Below are 16,688 nucleotides of genomic sequence, written 5' to 3'. Positions count from 1 at the left end.
CAGCACCGTCCACATTCCAGGGAGCTTGTTGGAAATGCACATTCTCAGGTCCCACCCCAGACGTATCAAATCAGAGTCTGCATTTTACCAAGATCCCCAGGTGATTGGTATGCACATTAAAGTTGAAAAGAACTGATCTAAAGAAATCTTGCAACTAACAGGAGACCTAGGCGAATGAGACTGCAAAAAATTGAAAAGAGTGACTGCAGGAGAGGAGCTCACGTATCATTTCCCTAACACATTGTTTTCTTTTTTGCGCGTTGTTTCGACAAGCTACAGTTGTCTTGGCATGCTTTAGATTTGAACCATTTTCTGTGCAAAATTTCTGTTCATTTTAAAATTTTTCTGTGAAAATAATGTGTCTGTCTAGCCCTTACAAGTGCACCTGGCCCCTTGTCAATGCGTTTCTTGCTGACATGCTTGTTTCTCATTTGCAGTCCTGACATAGCTCTCCCAGAGGAGCAGCCACATTCCAGCTCGCAGTGCGCCCCTCTCCACTGTCTCTCCAAGCCTCCTTACCCCTAGTCTTCATCTCTCGTGGACAAACATCTGGGGTGAACGTTTTGTAGCCACACACAGGATACTGCCCAAGATCCAGCGGGTGTTTTCTTTTCGGTGGTTAGATTATCATTGGATTAATGTCCATCATTTTGGAAGATGAGAGAAAGTTGAGAAGAATAACACAAAGCACAGACTCCGGGGTGATAGAACATTTTATGGTTTCTCTAAGTCACAGATAAACTTCTGCAATCAAATGGCTCCCGTTCAGTTAAATTAAAAAAAAAAAAAAAAATGAAACGAAACAAGAAACATGTATCTCAGATGGCTGGCTTTACCTCGATAGCATAAGAGAGGCCTAAGATGATGTAAAATACGTATATTGTAAAGTCATCTTTCCTCATACTTCAAATTCAGCTATAGAAATTGATTCCAATTGTTTTGTCATTGATATTTCTTTTGTACTTTATTTGCCACATGATTCATGTCTATAAAAATCATTTCTGTGAGAGGTGAACTTAATTCATTTATTTTTAAAGAAGCATAATTTGCTCAATTAAGTATGAGTTTTAATTTAGTTTGAAATCTGGAATTGGCCAGACTGTGGTCATTTTTCTTGCACAAAATGATAATGAGGTGCATCGGAATGTTAACAGTAACTGTATTTTGCTGCTACACTGATATTGTTTATGCACTTATTTTCTAATCAGTAGCTCATTAACTGCTGTGTTTTTTTTTTAATTAGAATTCTTCACTGGACATTATTAAGTAAATCTAAAAAAGAGACTATATTATGATTCATTGACTTATTCAACTTTTGACGGCATCTTTCATTTTTTTAAATTTGCAGACAAGTAGATGCACTGGTGCTGCTCCTTTGTGTGTGTGTTGTGTGTGTGATGATGTTAAAGAAGGCTAAATCACGTGAAGGGAAAAAAATGGTGTGTTTATTTAATGACCAGAATTTTTTTACTTCTCCCAAATTCAGGGTCCTACTATGAGTCTTTCCTGCTAAAAAGCATCAACTACAAATGGGAAAATATATACATAGATAGATGTAAGTTAGCCTTTGGTTAATTAAATTACCCAGAAAGTGTTCAAATTTTGATTACAATTGTATGTTTTGTTGTTGTTAGGTTTTTTTCATAATGAATCTTCCTTGCCAAAAAACAATAGATGATAAACCTTAGCTCATTGTCTACTTTTGACAAACACTCAGGTGCCTACAATCATTATATTATATTGAGATAATACATGTTCCTAGTTCATTTACAGATTCTGCTAGGTAACTTTTATGACTTGATTTAGGGCGGTGGATTTTCATAGCAAAATTTATTTTGCACATAATCTGACAAACAAGGAAAACAGCTAATTGAGCTGAAAGGTCTAACACTCTTGGGCTCCTTAACTACCAAGTGCTGCCCGCACAACTGCTCCTAGCACTGATTCCTTGTCTAGTCAGGTAGCCTTAACTTATTTAAAACCATAACGGTTTGACTTTTTCATGTAACAATATCTGTAACTTCTCTTTAAAACGAAAACAATTCTCACTGTTAACACAAAAGATAGTTAATGCAGGGCTCTAACAATGGAGATCTAGTAGGAGCCGCTCAGCTTATTGAGCAGAAGTGGGTAGAGTGTTAATAGAGTGGTCCATTCAAGATGGCGGCCGATGGGTAAGTCATAAAGCACAGTGAGGGGCTTTCATCCGTCGTACACCTATTAAGTAGTGGTCACTATTACCAAAGCAACCAAGAGGTTTTGAGTTCCTTATATGAGTGCTATTTTCAACAGTGTCATTTATTATGGAACTTGGAGTAGTTGGAAATCTTCACCAAAATAGGGATTAAAGTACAGAAAAAGAAACAAAACAAATCTTCATAAAGTCTGGATCATGGCAACCTAACGTTCTGCTCTTTCCTACCTGCATTGCCTTGCTGTTCCTAAACATTTTCTTCATTGTGTTGGTGTTGTATCTGCCTGGGACCAGTATTAGTAAGACAGTGTGGATTTTATTAGAGTTCAATTAAAGAAAGCTACCCCACCCCCACTCCTGCTTTTTCTTTTTTTCTTTTTGTTGTTTCTTTTTCAAGCATCATGTGTTTGGACCTGAGAAATGGCATAGCTGCTAAATTGACTTTTAATAAAAACTGTTTGTGCCTGAGGGAAAATATGCCTTTTTCAAAAGTACCTCAGAACATCTTCCTATATTGCCTCATCAGTTTTGTTGGTGGTAAGGGGAACTGAGCAGTAAATATTGTCTGTGTGTAACCATAGAGCAGTACTGTCTATTGACCGTGCTGTATTGCATTCGTGCTCCCTTACTCAGTATTTATGACCTGGTGAAAAGCAGAGTCATAGACAAAACATTTATTTCTTCCAATAAAAAGTTTATCATTAAGTCTATTATATACCGGTTTTATTTCAGTTCTTTATATTAATAGAGTGGGAAATGCTTGTTTTGAAATATTAATTTTATGAAAATGTTAATTTTAGCCAAACTTTGCCAAGAAGATATAGAAAATTGGAAATACATTTCTAATTTTCAGCATGAAATTAGATAAGCGGTAAGAGAGAATTCCATGTATTTACAATGTGGCATCATTTAGTATCGTTTAAACTGAGCCATACCTGTATTTATTTCCATATAGGCATTTAAAATGAATAAATATGTGTAGCTCTGGTAAAAGTAAGTACCTGCAAAGAAACATCAGGATTCAAAATGAAATTGAAAAATTGAAGAACCAGTGAAAATCAAAAATAACGAATCTCAGTAAGACTAACTGCAGACAGACTTGGAGAAGAAAAACCAACTACGGAAATACAATCAAAATACTGGCTAATTATTGCCAACACAGTGGGCAAAGATTAAAGGTAACTAGCAAGAGTGGTAGTTTTTTAAAAGTAAGCACAATTACCATACTGAAAAGAATAGTCAGTATGCAGAAATGCGTTACTGAGGATTTTTCTTAGTTAAGAAATTAAATTAAATTAAAAGGAGCAATAAATTGCCTTTGGCCTGAGCGCACAGGGGCACACACGACCCTCAGATTAATCTTTCCAATCAACTCATGATTCATCAGATCCCCTTCAGGTATCCAATTCTGTTTCAGTAAGAGGAATTTGGAGAACTTTGAGAAAACAGGAAGTTATTAAATATTTAAGAAAAGACCAGTATAGAAAGATTATACTTTAGCCTAAGGAAGAGGAGGTACAATGTAATCTTCAAGAAAAGAAAATTTAGCAAAAGATAGATACCAGCTGTAGATATGATTACTAAGACTAGTATAAGAAAAACAGTCTTCAGTGTGAAGGATTTATGTTAACTCTAGGAGAGAGATTTTTAACAGTGGGAAATTAGTCACTGAAATTGATAAGCATAAGGAAGACTTGGTTTTTAAAAATTAAATGTTGTTGGTTGTCTAGTAAGGATTAAGTGGCAAGATGTCTTATGATAATGTATTATAATTCTGGGATTCTATAATCTTTTGCTTCTTTTAAATTTAAAAATATATTAAAGTTATACAAGTTAGTCATAAAATATTTTATCCCTTGAAACTAGGATAGCAAAAAAAAAAAAAAGAAACTAGGATAGCAATCATAATTTTTCCAAGATATTTGGTAAAAAAACAAAACAAAACAGAATCATTGGTATTATTTTTCCTTCCAGCTATATTTCATAATATCTTTAAAGTTGTCGAGAATGTAGTAATTTTACTATAAAAAACCTCCATTGTCAGAGTCTAAAAAAACAAATGTCCTCAGGAATACTTTGGAAATGGAAGGTATGCAATCCCTTAGTGGGGGCAAATGTCTCTCGAATTTTATCTTTTCTTAAAAGGATCTTCAGTCGCCAGTATTTGCTTTTTCCATGCTTTGGAAAATATTCCTGTACAGATAGTCCTTCTGTTTCAAACAAGCATGAAACGTCAGTCAAATAAACCAACTATGAGTGTGGACCTTTCCTGATAACTGTATTACATAAAATTCTCTATAGTTCTCAAGTGGAAATCACAAAATACGAAAAGGAAGAAATGAAATATATTTTCCACTGGGATAAGAATGGCAAATGTAATGTGTAATTGTTATAATCAATCAGCCAAAAGACATAATCTGTCTCTCAGAAAGACACGGCAGGGGAAACTGATGGGTTTCCAGTAAGAAATTGTGATGGTTCAACCCAAGGATGCCACAGATGCATTAATGTTGTGTAAAGTATGACTAGATTCGAAAGAAACTCTTAGGATAAAGTTCCCAGTTTTAAGAATTTGCCCTCATGGTTTTTTGTTTGTTTATAAACCAGAGTGATTTAAAATAATCCTTATATTGAAGATTGCAAAGAACTTACAAGAATATGTTTCTGAATAAAGGGAACATAATTCTTTAAAAAGCTGTTGAACTGGAGTTTGATAGATAACATGATCAGTGTTGATATTAACAAGTAATTTTTACCTTGAAATCAATTTCTATGGCCGTATAAAACCAATCTAGCTCCCAGGTGACCATTTCCATTGTCTGTAGTAATGCCCCCAGATGAGTTGTGTCTGTAGTTAAAATTCATCTTTACTGAAATGCCTAGTTAACTGCCATAGTCCCTGATTGTATTGCATATGTAGCCTGATCCTATTATGTTAACATCTGAAAGATTTCATCTAGACATCTCTTCTGTCCTTCTTGTTCAAAGTATGTAACTGGAAAAGATTTTAGTATTAAGATATGTTCCCTGATAGAGGATTTTCCAGAAATAACATTTTACTTAAGAGGAGCAATTAATGCCTTTACTGTAAGGGCGTGAGTGTGTAGAAGTCTGCCATGTAAAATGTTTGCATGAGATATTTCACATCATGTAAGCTTTCCCATATTCACAATATGAACCCTGTAGAAGTCTTATTTCTCCTGTGGTCTTCTCTCCATTAGAAAGGTAAGGAGATTGTTACCTGTATTGGGTCTCCTTTCCATATTGAAATGCATGGCTCGAATCATTGAATTTTTATCCCTTTCGTCAGGAGTTACTTAAAATTTGCCCTTTTTAAACTGAAGCTGGATAAACTGCTGAGCCAGATTATTTCTGTGATTGGAGTTTAAGTGTTGTAGAACATTGGTTGAGAGCACATTTTAATTTTAACTTTTTTTTTCTTTCAGAAATATTCTCTGTTCCCTATGGTTCTCTAATGAAAACACTGACAAGTAAATCAGATGCTTTCAGTGTGACTATGTTTTTCTTTTTAAAAAGTCATTTTAAAACAAAACTACCAAGTAAAGAGAAATGTCATCATTTTGTTGACATCATTATTCGATGATAATGGAGATACAGAATTAATCATTTTGTTGTTTGGGTTTATAGATATGATTACGAACCAAGTCTTAGAGGAAATAAATTAACATTATTGCCACAAAATTTTTAAGCTCGATGGTTTGACTGTTAGAGTCAATTAAACAATTCTTTGAAAATCTTTTGTGACATTTTTGTAATCTACTCAGTGTTTTCATTTGCATGATTATACATATGTGATGAGCCATTCATGATTCCAATATTGTATTTCTTTCCAGTATTAACATTTGTGTAATGCGTGGCCAACACTGATTTGTACACTGTATGGTTATTGTTGTGATGATTTTGCTATTCCTACTCTTAATTGCAATTTTGTTATTATGCCTTTTGGGGTTAAATGATGTGAAGTGTTTCCACCTAATGATAATACCATATGAAAACATGAAAAAGACTGACCTAAGAATCTCTCTTGTTGCTAATTATTTTTAAAAATCCAAATTTCAAAGGAAACTTGTTCTCAAAGACATATGCATTTATTTTAAATTCCAAAAAATTCTTATGAATTTGTTATTGCTCATTCTTTTTAAGTTTTTTATTGTAGACAATCCTCAGTGAATGTCTCATGGGAGAATCTATATGATATGTGCTTGTATTTGTGTAATCAGATCATGCACTCAAATGGTTGGAAAAGGCACTCCAGTGCTAAGAAAATAAGCGAAGCCAATATTATCAATTCTTATATCTTGGTTTATGTTACCAACTGAATATGGTGTAATGCATAACTCTTTCCAGTAAATAAACTGGTTATCTTTTGTTCATTTCATCTATGCTACCTTTTTATCAGTTTGAGCAATTTTTCTGTATGTCATTTTGGTTTGTACTTACAAAAAAAGTATATGAATTGCTATGTGATTTATATATTTATTCAAAGTGAGCACTTAACTAAAAACTGAATGCTTTGCTTTGACATTTCTACACATTCCTATTAAGAAATGTGTATCAGCTTTGCCCATGTTCTCCACTTACTCTCTCTCCTACTTGTAATCTTTTCTAAAAGGTTATTTTGGCAGGAGGATACACATAGCTGAATTAGATTAGAAATGTAGCAACATGAAGAAAATGCCTTTTCTTAAAAAAGGAAACATTATTTTAATGAAAGAAGAATGAAGTTTATGCTTTATTTGGGGAGACAGTTCTTCATTCTCTTTCACATGAAGGAATAGCAGAGTCCCAAAACTTTGAGGAAGGTTAATTTACTAGCTCCTTCTTCAAATATGTGTTGTAACAAATCAGCTGCTTTTGGAGTCACCTGCTTTGACTTGATTTTATTTTGGGAGACAGGGGAGGCAGAGAACCAGACAGAATATGGACTTAGGTGAGGTTCTAATGAGTTGCAATCTCTAATGCAACAATCCTTGTTATAACGAATAAAATTAGCCCACGATGGACACTGCAACAATCCCAGTTAAGGTCGCCTGCCTACCTGTTGTATATACAACACTAGAAATAATAGTGTAAACTTTCTTAAAAATCTCTCCTCTTTCTTTTCTGAAAGCTATTGTTTTTCTTTGAGGTTGGATCTGTAAGTCTGTCTGATCGTTGATCTCTTACACAATAAAGTTGATGGTTTGTTACATTCAAAAGCTAAAACAAGTGGATCAGCCTCCAGGGGTGTCAAGAAAGTCTCTTCTCATCCCTATATTTTGCAGGGGACTTGGATAGCACTATACTGTTGTGAGGGCAATGTGGAGGGATTTTCTTAGTGTTTGGTTGTACACACATTGACTAGTACGTTGTAGGAACTCAGTAAAGTGGGTTCCTGGGCTTCTTGCTATCTGGCTTTTCTTATAACACATCTGGAATTGAGTTTATACAACCTAATGTCACCTACTATAATATCAGCAGGCACTAAATGCCAACTAATTGGGGGAAATGGTCTTAAAATTAAGTGAATGGTTATTCCTGTCTTTCTCTCTGTGTCAATCTGAAAACTAGATCTCTAACATTGTATTTGAAGATGCCTTAATGTATACAATGAAATCATCTGACAAAGTTCCTTCTTAAACATTTTATGAATCAACTGTCATAAAATGACAGTTTAAGTTTCTTCTTAAACATCAACTGTTTAAGAAGAAACTCAGGCATCTGTTAAATAGTAAAAAAAATGTTATACCTATCTACATAATTTGTGAGACCCAGTGCAAAATGAAAATGTGGATCTCCTTGTTCAAAAATTGTTAAGAATTTCAAGACAGTGACAGCAGAGCATTAAACTAAGCAGGGAGTCCTAAGCACAGGGTCCTAGTGATTGTAGAGCTCCACATGCCCATGAAGCCAGCCTTGCCCCTGAAGATGCTAAAATAATTTAGGACCTCAACACTGAATGCAGCTATCCAGAACCTATGCTTTATTTTTAACAGAATAGATTTCCCAGCTTCTGTTCTTGGAAGAAAACGTGTTTATGTTCTGGGGAAAAAATATTTTAATGCTATTACTTCAAATAATTATAAAAGTGAATCTTGCCGTCTCCCATATCCCGATGCAACCATACATTTCAACTCAAAATTCCTAAACTCTCCCATACCTACCAAGCTGAACAGAGATTATAAAAATCATTAAATCTTCAAAATATCAGCAGTAGACATTTTAATTAGTGTATATTAAAGTAAAACTAATTTAAGAACCCTACTGATACCTTCATAACTTGACTTCCTTTGAAGTTATAAATTATTAATAGTCATTCAAATGTCACAGAAAGATTTGCCTCATTTAAAAGAGCTATTAGCCCAAGATTAGTAAGTGACTCATATCAACTTTTCTTCCAAATAAAGCAAAGGGGAAAGAAATTATTTACCTCATTGAAATCCATTGACATGGGAAACATGGGCTCTCATGTTATAGTAAGCTACCCTATATGTAAGAAAGGGAGAAAATAAAAATATATATTAATTTTTTCTTGTATTTGATGAAGTATGAGTGGAAACCTATAGAAATGGTTATCTGTAAAAGAGCAGAGGGTTGGTGGAAGGGAACCAGGGGGGAGTCAGTTTCCTCAGCAGGTAAATGCCTTTTTATAGTGTTTTTCTATTTCAACCATGGAAATATAGTATCTGTTCAAAAATGAAAAACTAAAGAAAATATGGGCTCTCAAAAAATTTCACAGTGAAGTCAGAAATAAAAATTGGCATGAATTCTAGGGAAGTAATTGCTCTAAAGCAGGCTGTGTCAGCAGAAGTATTTTTAAAAACATGGAATTTTGTGCAAATTTTAGCCCTGGCACTTATCAGCTCTGAGACTTTGGAAAGGTACTGAACCTCTCCAAGGCTCAATTGTCTCACTTTAAAAATGAGGATAGGGCCGGCCCTGTGGCTTAGCGGTTAAGTGCACGAGCTCCGCTACTGGCAGCCCCGGTTTGGATCCCGGGCGCGCACCAGCGCACTGCTTCTCTGGCCATGCTGAGGCCGAACCCCACATACAGCAACTAGAAGGATGTGCAACTATGACATACAACTATCTACTGGGGCTTTGGGGGTAAAAAAAAAAAAGGAGGAGGATTGGCAATAGACATTAGCTCAGAGCCAGTCTTCCTCAGCAAAAAGAGGAGGATTAGCATGGATGTTAGCTCAGGGCTGATCTTCCTCACAAAAAAGAAAACAAAAACAAAAAAAATGAGGATAAAAATGCCTACTTGGCAAGGTTATTGTGAAGACAGTGAAATAACACACATAACATCTTTCAAACAGTGTTTAGCCTTTGGTAGCTAATATTATTTCCAATAGTAATACTGGAGTCCTTTAAGGATGAAATTCATTCATTCACTTATACACACACTAATTCAGCAAGTATTTATTTGGACCTATTTTGTGCCAGATATTGCTCAAGAAGCTTAAGATAGTTCAGAGAACAAAACAAAGAGGGTGCATGCCTTTCTGAAGTTTGTATCATGTATGTAGCATTGATGAGGGAGACAGATAAAAAACAGTAAACATAACAAATATGTAAGTACCAAAGTATCTTAGACAGTGGAACTGTTACGGAAAAAGAAAAAAGGAAAATGAAGAGAAGAGATTGTGCTGAGTTGGGGTGGGGAGAAAGTGAAACAGGTTACAATATTAAATGAGGTGGTAAGGTTGGGCCTTATTAAAAAGAACAAATAAGATAAACATCATCCTGTTCACATCATGATTGCCTGTTTTTAAAATGATTAAATTATGTATGTTCAAATTTTTAGAAGTTATTATCCATCTAAAAATATCAAACAGCAATCAATGCACATGACGTATTTTCAAAAATTAGTCTTTTAAAGCATTATAATAATTTGAAGTAACCATTACAAAATATGCATATATTTTATTTCATGACAGTGTTGCTTTAAAATGCCAATATTTATTTTTAAAATAGATATCATGCCTTCTTGAAGCTTTAGGACATGCCCATTTATGCTTCTCCAATAAAATTTGAGTCAAATAATTTTATTCAACGATCTTATTAACTGTCAATTCTAAGGAACTTGTAATTGACCCTATAAATAATCCTTAAAATAACTCATAATGTTGTTTTTCAACATACAGTCAGAGACTAAGCTATTCTTTCTTCTCGTCCTTAATTCTAACTCTCTCCTCCTTGAATGACCCTTTCATTCAAATTTTCTATAAAATTAAGGGCATCTTTACAATATATCTTCACAAACTTTCTTTCTAATACAAAGGTAAGAAAGATATTATCACATTGCTAAGCTTTGCATTGCATTAGCTTGCTGCTGAGTGTTCCCATTTTTCTTAGATTTATCTAGATTCAGACTTCAAGCTTGGCTATTTCAGTAGAATTGACAGAAAGAAATATATATTTAAAAGTCAGCCTTTTCCTTGTCCTCATGAATAGTTGCCCTAATTCTGGGTTACATTTTTAGAAAATAAAGGCCATGTTACTAAATATATTTATGTAATATGGAAAAGGCCTCATCAAATTACATGTCTAGGTAAGTATGCTTATTCAATAAATATCAAAGGTGAAAATAAAATTGAACTGATGAAAATATTACCTATTAAAAGTCTATTTAATTATCTCCTGTGAAAAATTCTTTAATGTTACTTCTTTCCAGCAGATGCAAAAATAAAGCTGACTTGAATTTGGGTATAATTATGATAATGTGATTTTAATTACACACACCAAACCAGTCAAAGTTGTCTTTTAAAAGCATGATTTATCCAGGGAGCCAGCCGGGTGGCGTAGCGGTTGGGTTCTTGCCTTCTGCTTCGGTGGCCCAGGGTTTGCCGGTTCGGATCTTGGGCGGGGACCTGCTCACAGCTCATCGAGCCTTGCTGAGGTGGCGTCCCACATAGAAGAACTAGAGGGACCTGCAACTAGGATATACAACTATGTACCGGGGCTTTGGGGAGAAAAAAGAAAAAGAGCAAGATTGGCAACAGATGTTAGCTCAGGGCCAATCTTCCTTGAAAAAAAGTGACTTATCTGGAAAATGGCCGTTCTTTGGACTGGATGATGGCAGCCTACCATTATCGTAATATCATTTGATTTCCACATCCAACGATTGATGGGAAAAATAAGATTTTTCAGAAACGCTCCTTAGGAACGTTATTGGATGTTGAATATTACAAAGTCTACATTTGAATATATTGTACATGTTACTATATAGTCTCTATATATGTTTAAAGATATATACCTTACATTTAAAGAATATTTTCTTGCCCAATATACTTCATTAGAATTTTGAAAGTGAAATTGAATCAGGGAAATGAAATAACTTCAGGTTTCTTCTATTGTTGAAATAAAAAGTAAATGAGTTCCAGTGATTTCAATGTGTAAGTATCAATCTGTTCTTCTCTTATGTTCTCTCGATACTAACTTTACATATGACCATTAAAACTGCCATTTTCTCTTATAAACAATTTACTTACTATTAAAAACTCTTGTGGCACTCAGTAGATGAACATTGATTGACTACATACTACATACATCAGTGGAATCTCAAAAATTCCTTTAAGATCAACCAGTTGAGCAAAATTATATGAACTACCAAACATGAAAAACTGGAACATGTGCCAAAGTTAATGGCATTCTCCTGGCACTTGCAACCCTCTCCTGATCAATATCAATGCTTCTAGGGCAGTCCCATTATTTAGGACATAGGAATACAACATAATATACATAATTATAAAATGTACCAGAATACATCTGATAAAGTTTGAAAACAAGCACAGAGAGCCTATGACTATGTCTATTTTCAGATGGAAAAACTATGCCTAAGGTATTGAACAAATTATTCAAGAACTGATCATGTTCTTAAATATCCTCTAGATCAGCAGTGACACAGGGTGATAATTGGCTGGGGAAGTGATGATCACACCAGAGAGGCTGCTGAGGCGGTGTCAGCTTTTTAAGTTCAAGATCCTATTCACAGCCCAGCCTCACTCCGTGTACTCGTCCCTGGCAGAGCTTCTCGTTGTCCTTAGACGGGAGTTTCATCTCTCCCTCACAGCCAGGAAGTTGGGAGAGCCCTGCTCAGTGCAGGATAAAAACATTCATTTCACCTGGAACAAATCAGATTATTTTTCTTCAGATTGCACATGGATGAGGTTCTGCCAACCCCATTCATTTATTTCCCAAATGTTTCTTTCTCTTTTCCTAGTAATAAAAGCAATACATGTTTATTGTAGCAAATTTGGAAGATGTGGAAAAATAGAAAGAAGATAAAATTCATCCATAATCTTATCTCTCAGTGAAAACTGCTGTTAATATTTTGGTGCCTTTTCTTGAAACATAGTGAATATACAATTCTGAATCCTGTTTTTTTCTCTTAACATTTTATGGTGAATATTTTTTTCTAGGTTATTCAAAGTTTTCAACTACATTATTTTTAAGGCTGGCATAATATTCTATGGGATGGATAAACTATACTTCAAAAAAATACTCTCCTATTATTGGATATTTAAGTTACTTCCAGACCTTTACTATTATAAATAATGATGCCATTAAAATCTTTATACAGATATTGTCATCTGGGCCAGCCCCGTGGCTTAGCGGTTAAATGCGCACGCTCCACTACTGGCGGCCCGGGTTCAGATCCCGGGCGCGCACTGTCGCACCACTTCTGCCATGCTGAGGCCGCGTCCCACATACAGCAACTAGAAGGTTGTGCAGCTATGACATACAACTATCCACTGGGGGCTTTGGGGGAAAAATAAATAAGTAAAATAAAAATTAAAAAAAAAGAAATTGTCATCTGAATTTCTGACTATTTACTTAGGATCCATTCCTTCAGGAGGAATACTGTTGATGGTCATGAATAGTTTTACTTTCATGCATTTTCTTTCAGTAAATTTCACTGAATATTTTACTATATGGAAGCCACTGTGCAAGGTGTTACTGAGGATATCAAATATGAATTAGACTTCACCATCAAGGAGCTTACAATCTAGAAAAGAAAATCAGACAAAGGTATACATAACTATAATATATGGGGGAAAGTGATATATTCCATGAACAAAGGGTTTGGTCTGTGCTTTGGAGACTCAAAAATTAAAAGTCTGTTTCCTCATGACAAACTGTAAATCATTTGCATAAAAATGTTTGTTTATTCTCTGCTTTAGAAAATATTTTTGATTCCCAATATTCTCATAAAATGTTTATCATATATCTGTTTGTGTCTATTTTAAAAAAACCTCTATTGGAGGTATTGCCTAAATAATATCACTGACTTTGTCTCTTTTTCATGGGAAATTTCTGGGCATTTTTAATATGGTTATTTTGTATTCTAATGATGCAGAGCTATGGGGGCTACTGCACATGCCTATAAATGTGAGCCTTATACTAAAGCAATGGTGTCGCTGGAGAAAGATGTAAATATACAATTATAGATTGGCACTATAGTCTTACAGCCTCAGTGTGTCACTTTCTGTTGACATTGGTATGGCATGTACAAAGGCATAAAATAGCAGAGCTTAAATCACAGTTTTTGATAATAGTTGAATCATTTTTCAAAATTTAATAGAACCTTTTAAGTTTCTTATTATTTTCATCTACATCAGGGATCCACAAACTTTCTCTGTAAAGGGCCAGATAGTAAATATTTTCAGATATGCTGTCCATCTGGTCTCTGTCCCAGCTACTCAACTCTGCTGTTGTAGTGCAAAAGCAGCCATAAACTGCTGGCCAGGTTCAATAAAGTTTTATTTATGGACATAGAAATTTGTGTTTTACATAATTTTTATATGTCATGAAGTATTATTATTTTGATTTTTTTCCCAACCATTTAAAAAATTAAAAACCATTATTAGATCATGGGCCGTACAAAAATAACAGGCAGTGGGCTAGATCTGGCCCACAAGTCATAGTCTGCTGACCCCTTCACTAGATGACCTCATTCAAAAACAACAAAAGGATCTCTGTAAATCCTAAAATAAAACTTTGTTCAACAGTAATAATAAAATATTAAATACAAGGCTTTATAATTTCAAGTGCTTTTCTTAAAATTTGGATAGACTATTTCTCCTGTATCAGTATGTTTTTGGTTGCAGGTAACAAAAAAGCCTGACTAACAGTGGCTGAACAATAAGGACAGCTTCTCTCGTCAATTATCAAGGATTCAAGAGGTGGAAAGTTTCAGGGTTGGTTCAGTAGCATGTTGAACTCAGCAATGGTTCAGGATCTTTCCATCATTCTATTCTGCCGCCCTAGTAGATAGGTAACATCTTTCCTCCTGGTCACAAGATGGCTACAGCAGCTCAAGACTTACATCTGTATCCCTACAAAACCAGATCTATAAGCAGAAGTAGGAAGGAGGTGGGAGGGAATGGATTCCTTTCAATAGATTCTTCTCTTACTGAGGGGAAAATCCTTTCTAGAAGCCCACGCCAGATTACCTCTCTAGACCCACTGAGCAGAACTAGGTCATATGCTCCCCCAAAATCAACAACAGGCAAAGAAAACAGGATTACCATGATCACCTGACCCCATCCAGCTTCCCCAGAACCTTTGAAGGAGCACAACTTGTCTGACCACATTGCTGCCAACATTTGAATGAAATTGGGTTTTGTTAGCAAGGAAAAGCAGGAATGGCAGTTGAGTAGACAACCAAGAGTACTTGCTACATTCTTCTAATTTTTAATTAATTTATGAAGTGAGTGAATATAATTATTATAATTTATAATATTTAAGAAGTTTATAATTTATAAAACCAAATTAACAGGAAAAACTACATTTTATTGAATGAGATATGGGGCTTTTGTAACTCCATAATAAATTTTCTGATTTCTTTATATACTCTACCACTATTCACTCATGATCAATCCTGGAATATTTCAGCTCAAAGAATATACCTCTTCCAGCAATAAGTAAGTGAGGAAGAACTAAACCTATTGTGGTAATCTTTTCACACTACATTTCACAATTATATGTATATATGTAAATCAAACCATCATGCTGTACACCTTAAACTTATACAGTGATGTATGTCAATTATTTCTCAATAAAAGTGGAAAAAAAACCATGATGTAAGTAGCAGAAAGATGTAGAAGATCTATTCCACAGGGATAGAGAAAGTTTTCTAAGACTTCCTATATGTGCTTGATTTAAGCAAATTTCCCAAATATTTCATTCATTCATTCAGTCAGTCAGTTAGTCATGGAGGTGGTATATCCTTTGAGATGAAACATATCAGGACTGATCAGTATTTTTTGATCTAATGGCCTAATAACAAGGATGTGGACAGCTAAGGTGATTGCTAAAATGCAAACCTGATGACAGCACTCCTTGCTTAAAATTCTTTTTATTTTATTTATTTATTTTTTTGTGTGAGGAAGATCAGCCCTGAGCTAACATCCATGCTAATCCTCCTCTTTTTGCTGAGGAAGACCGGCTCTGAGCTAACATCTATTGCCAATCCTCCTCCTTTTTTTCCCCAAAGCCCCAGTAGATAGTTGTATGTCATAGTTGCACATCCTTCCAGTTGCTGTATGTGGGACGCAGCCTCAGCATGGCGGGAGAAGCGGTGCGTCAGTGCGCGCCCGGACCGAACCCCGGGCCGCCAGTAGTGGAGCGCTCGCATTTAACTGCTAAGCCACGGGGCCGGCCCTTAAAACTCTTAAAAATCATTCCCTTGTCATCGGAATAAAGTCCTCACTCTTTACCGTGACGCACAAGGTCCTTAAAGATCTGACCCTACTTTCTCTCCTGTTTGGTTTCATTTCTCTCTTCCCATGCCCTACAAGTGCAACTTTGTGTCTCTGTCTTTCCCTCCTCCACCTTTCTCTCTCTCTCTCTCCCTTGTATTCTCTGTTCCTCCACTAGGGTAACACTTTATCCCCTCTAGCAGGCCAACTCCTCATCTTTAGCGTCTCCATTAATTTTGACTTCCTCTAGGAAACCTCCTGATAGGCCAGGTTCAAGTTGGGTGCCCCTCTCCTCATCTCACGGAACTACAGGCTCCATGATGCCAGGGCTCCTATGCTTTAGAAAGGAACTGCTTTCTTTCCAGTTTCCAAGTGATTTTTATTATTATTATTTTTTTTGGTGAGGAAGATCAGCAATGAGTTAACATCCAATGCCAATCCTCCTTTTTTTAGCTGAGGAAGATGGGCCCTGAGCTAACATTTGTGCCCATCTTCCTCTACTTTATATGGGACGCCGCCACAGCACGGCTTGACAAGCGGTGCGTCCGTGCGCGCCCGGGATCCGAACCTGTGAACCCCAGGCTGTCAAAGTGGAGCATGTGCACTTAACCGCTGTACCACCAGGCCAGCCCACCAAATGATTTTAAAAAGATATTGAGTGACCACTTCCTTTAAAGAGCGATAGTGGTCAATTTAAATACAAGGCCAAACTCGTACCATGACGGTTTCAGGTGGCACCCCAAATTTGTGCAAATCTTCTAAGAGGGGTGTACATACATTTCCTTACA

The 16,688-nt window shown here is 35.6% G+C and overlaps 1 protein-coding gene across 3 annotated transcripts in view; it reads left to right on the top strand.

The window, feature by feature from the left end:
* Positions 1-2,669, top strand: part of BICD1 (BICD cargo adaptor 1) — a 212,110-nt gene extending 209,441 nt beyond the window's left edge. The window contains exon 10 of one of the 3 annotated variants that reach the window (XM_058558542.1): positions 438-2,669. In XM_058558542.1, coding sequence (XP_058414525.1) covers positions 438-525 — 88 coding nt within the window. In that variant the 3' untranslated portion in view covers positions 526-2,669. The remainder of the gene's footprint in view (positions 1-437) is intronic. The other 2 variants (XM_058558540.1, XM_058558541.1) reach the window with 2 other exon arrangements.
* The last annotated feature ends 14,019 nt before the right edge of the window (positions 2,670-16,688 follow it).

The sequence above is a fragment of the Diceros bicornis genome, chromosome 17 (genome assembly GCF_020826845.1).
Source record: "Diceros bicornis minor isolate mBicDic1 chromosome 17, mDicBic1.mat.cur, whole genome shotgun sequence".
In the NCBI taxonomy this organism is placed as follows: domain Eukaryota; kingdom Metazoa; phylum Chordata; class Mammalia; order Perissodactyla; family Rhinocerotidae; genus Diceros; species Diceros bicornis.
This window is presented reverse-complemented; position numbering and strand designations above follow the sequence as displayed.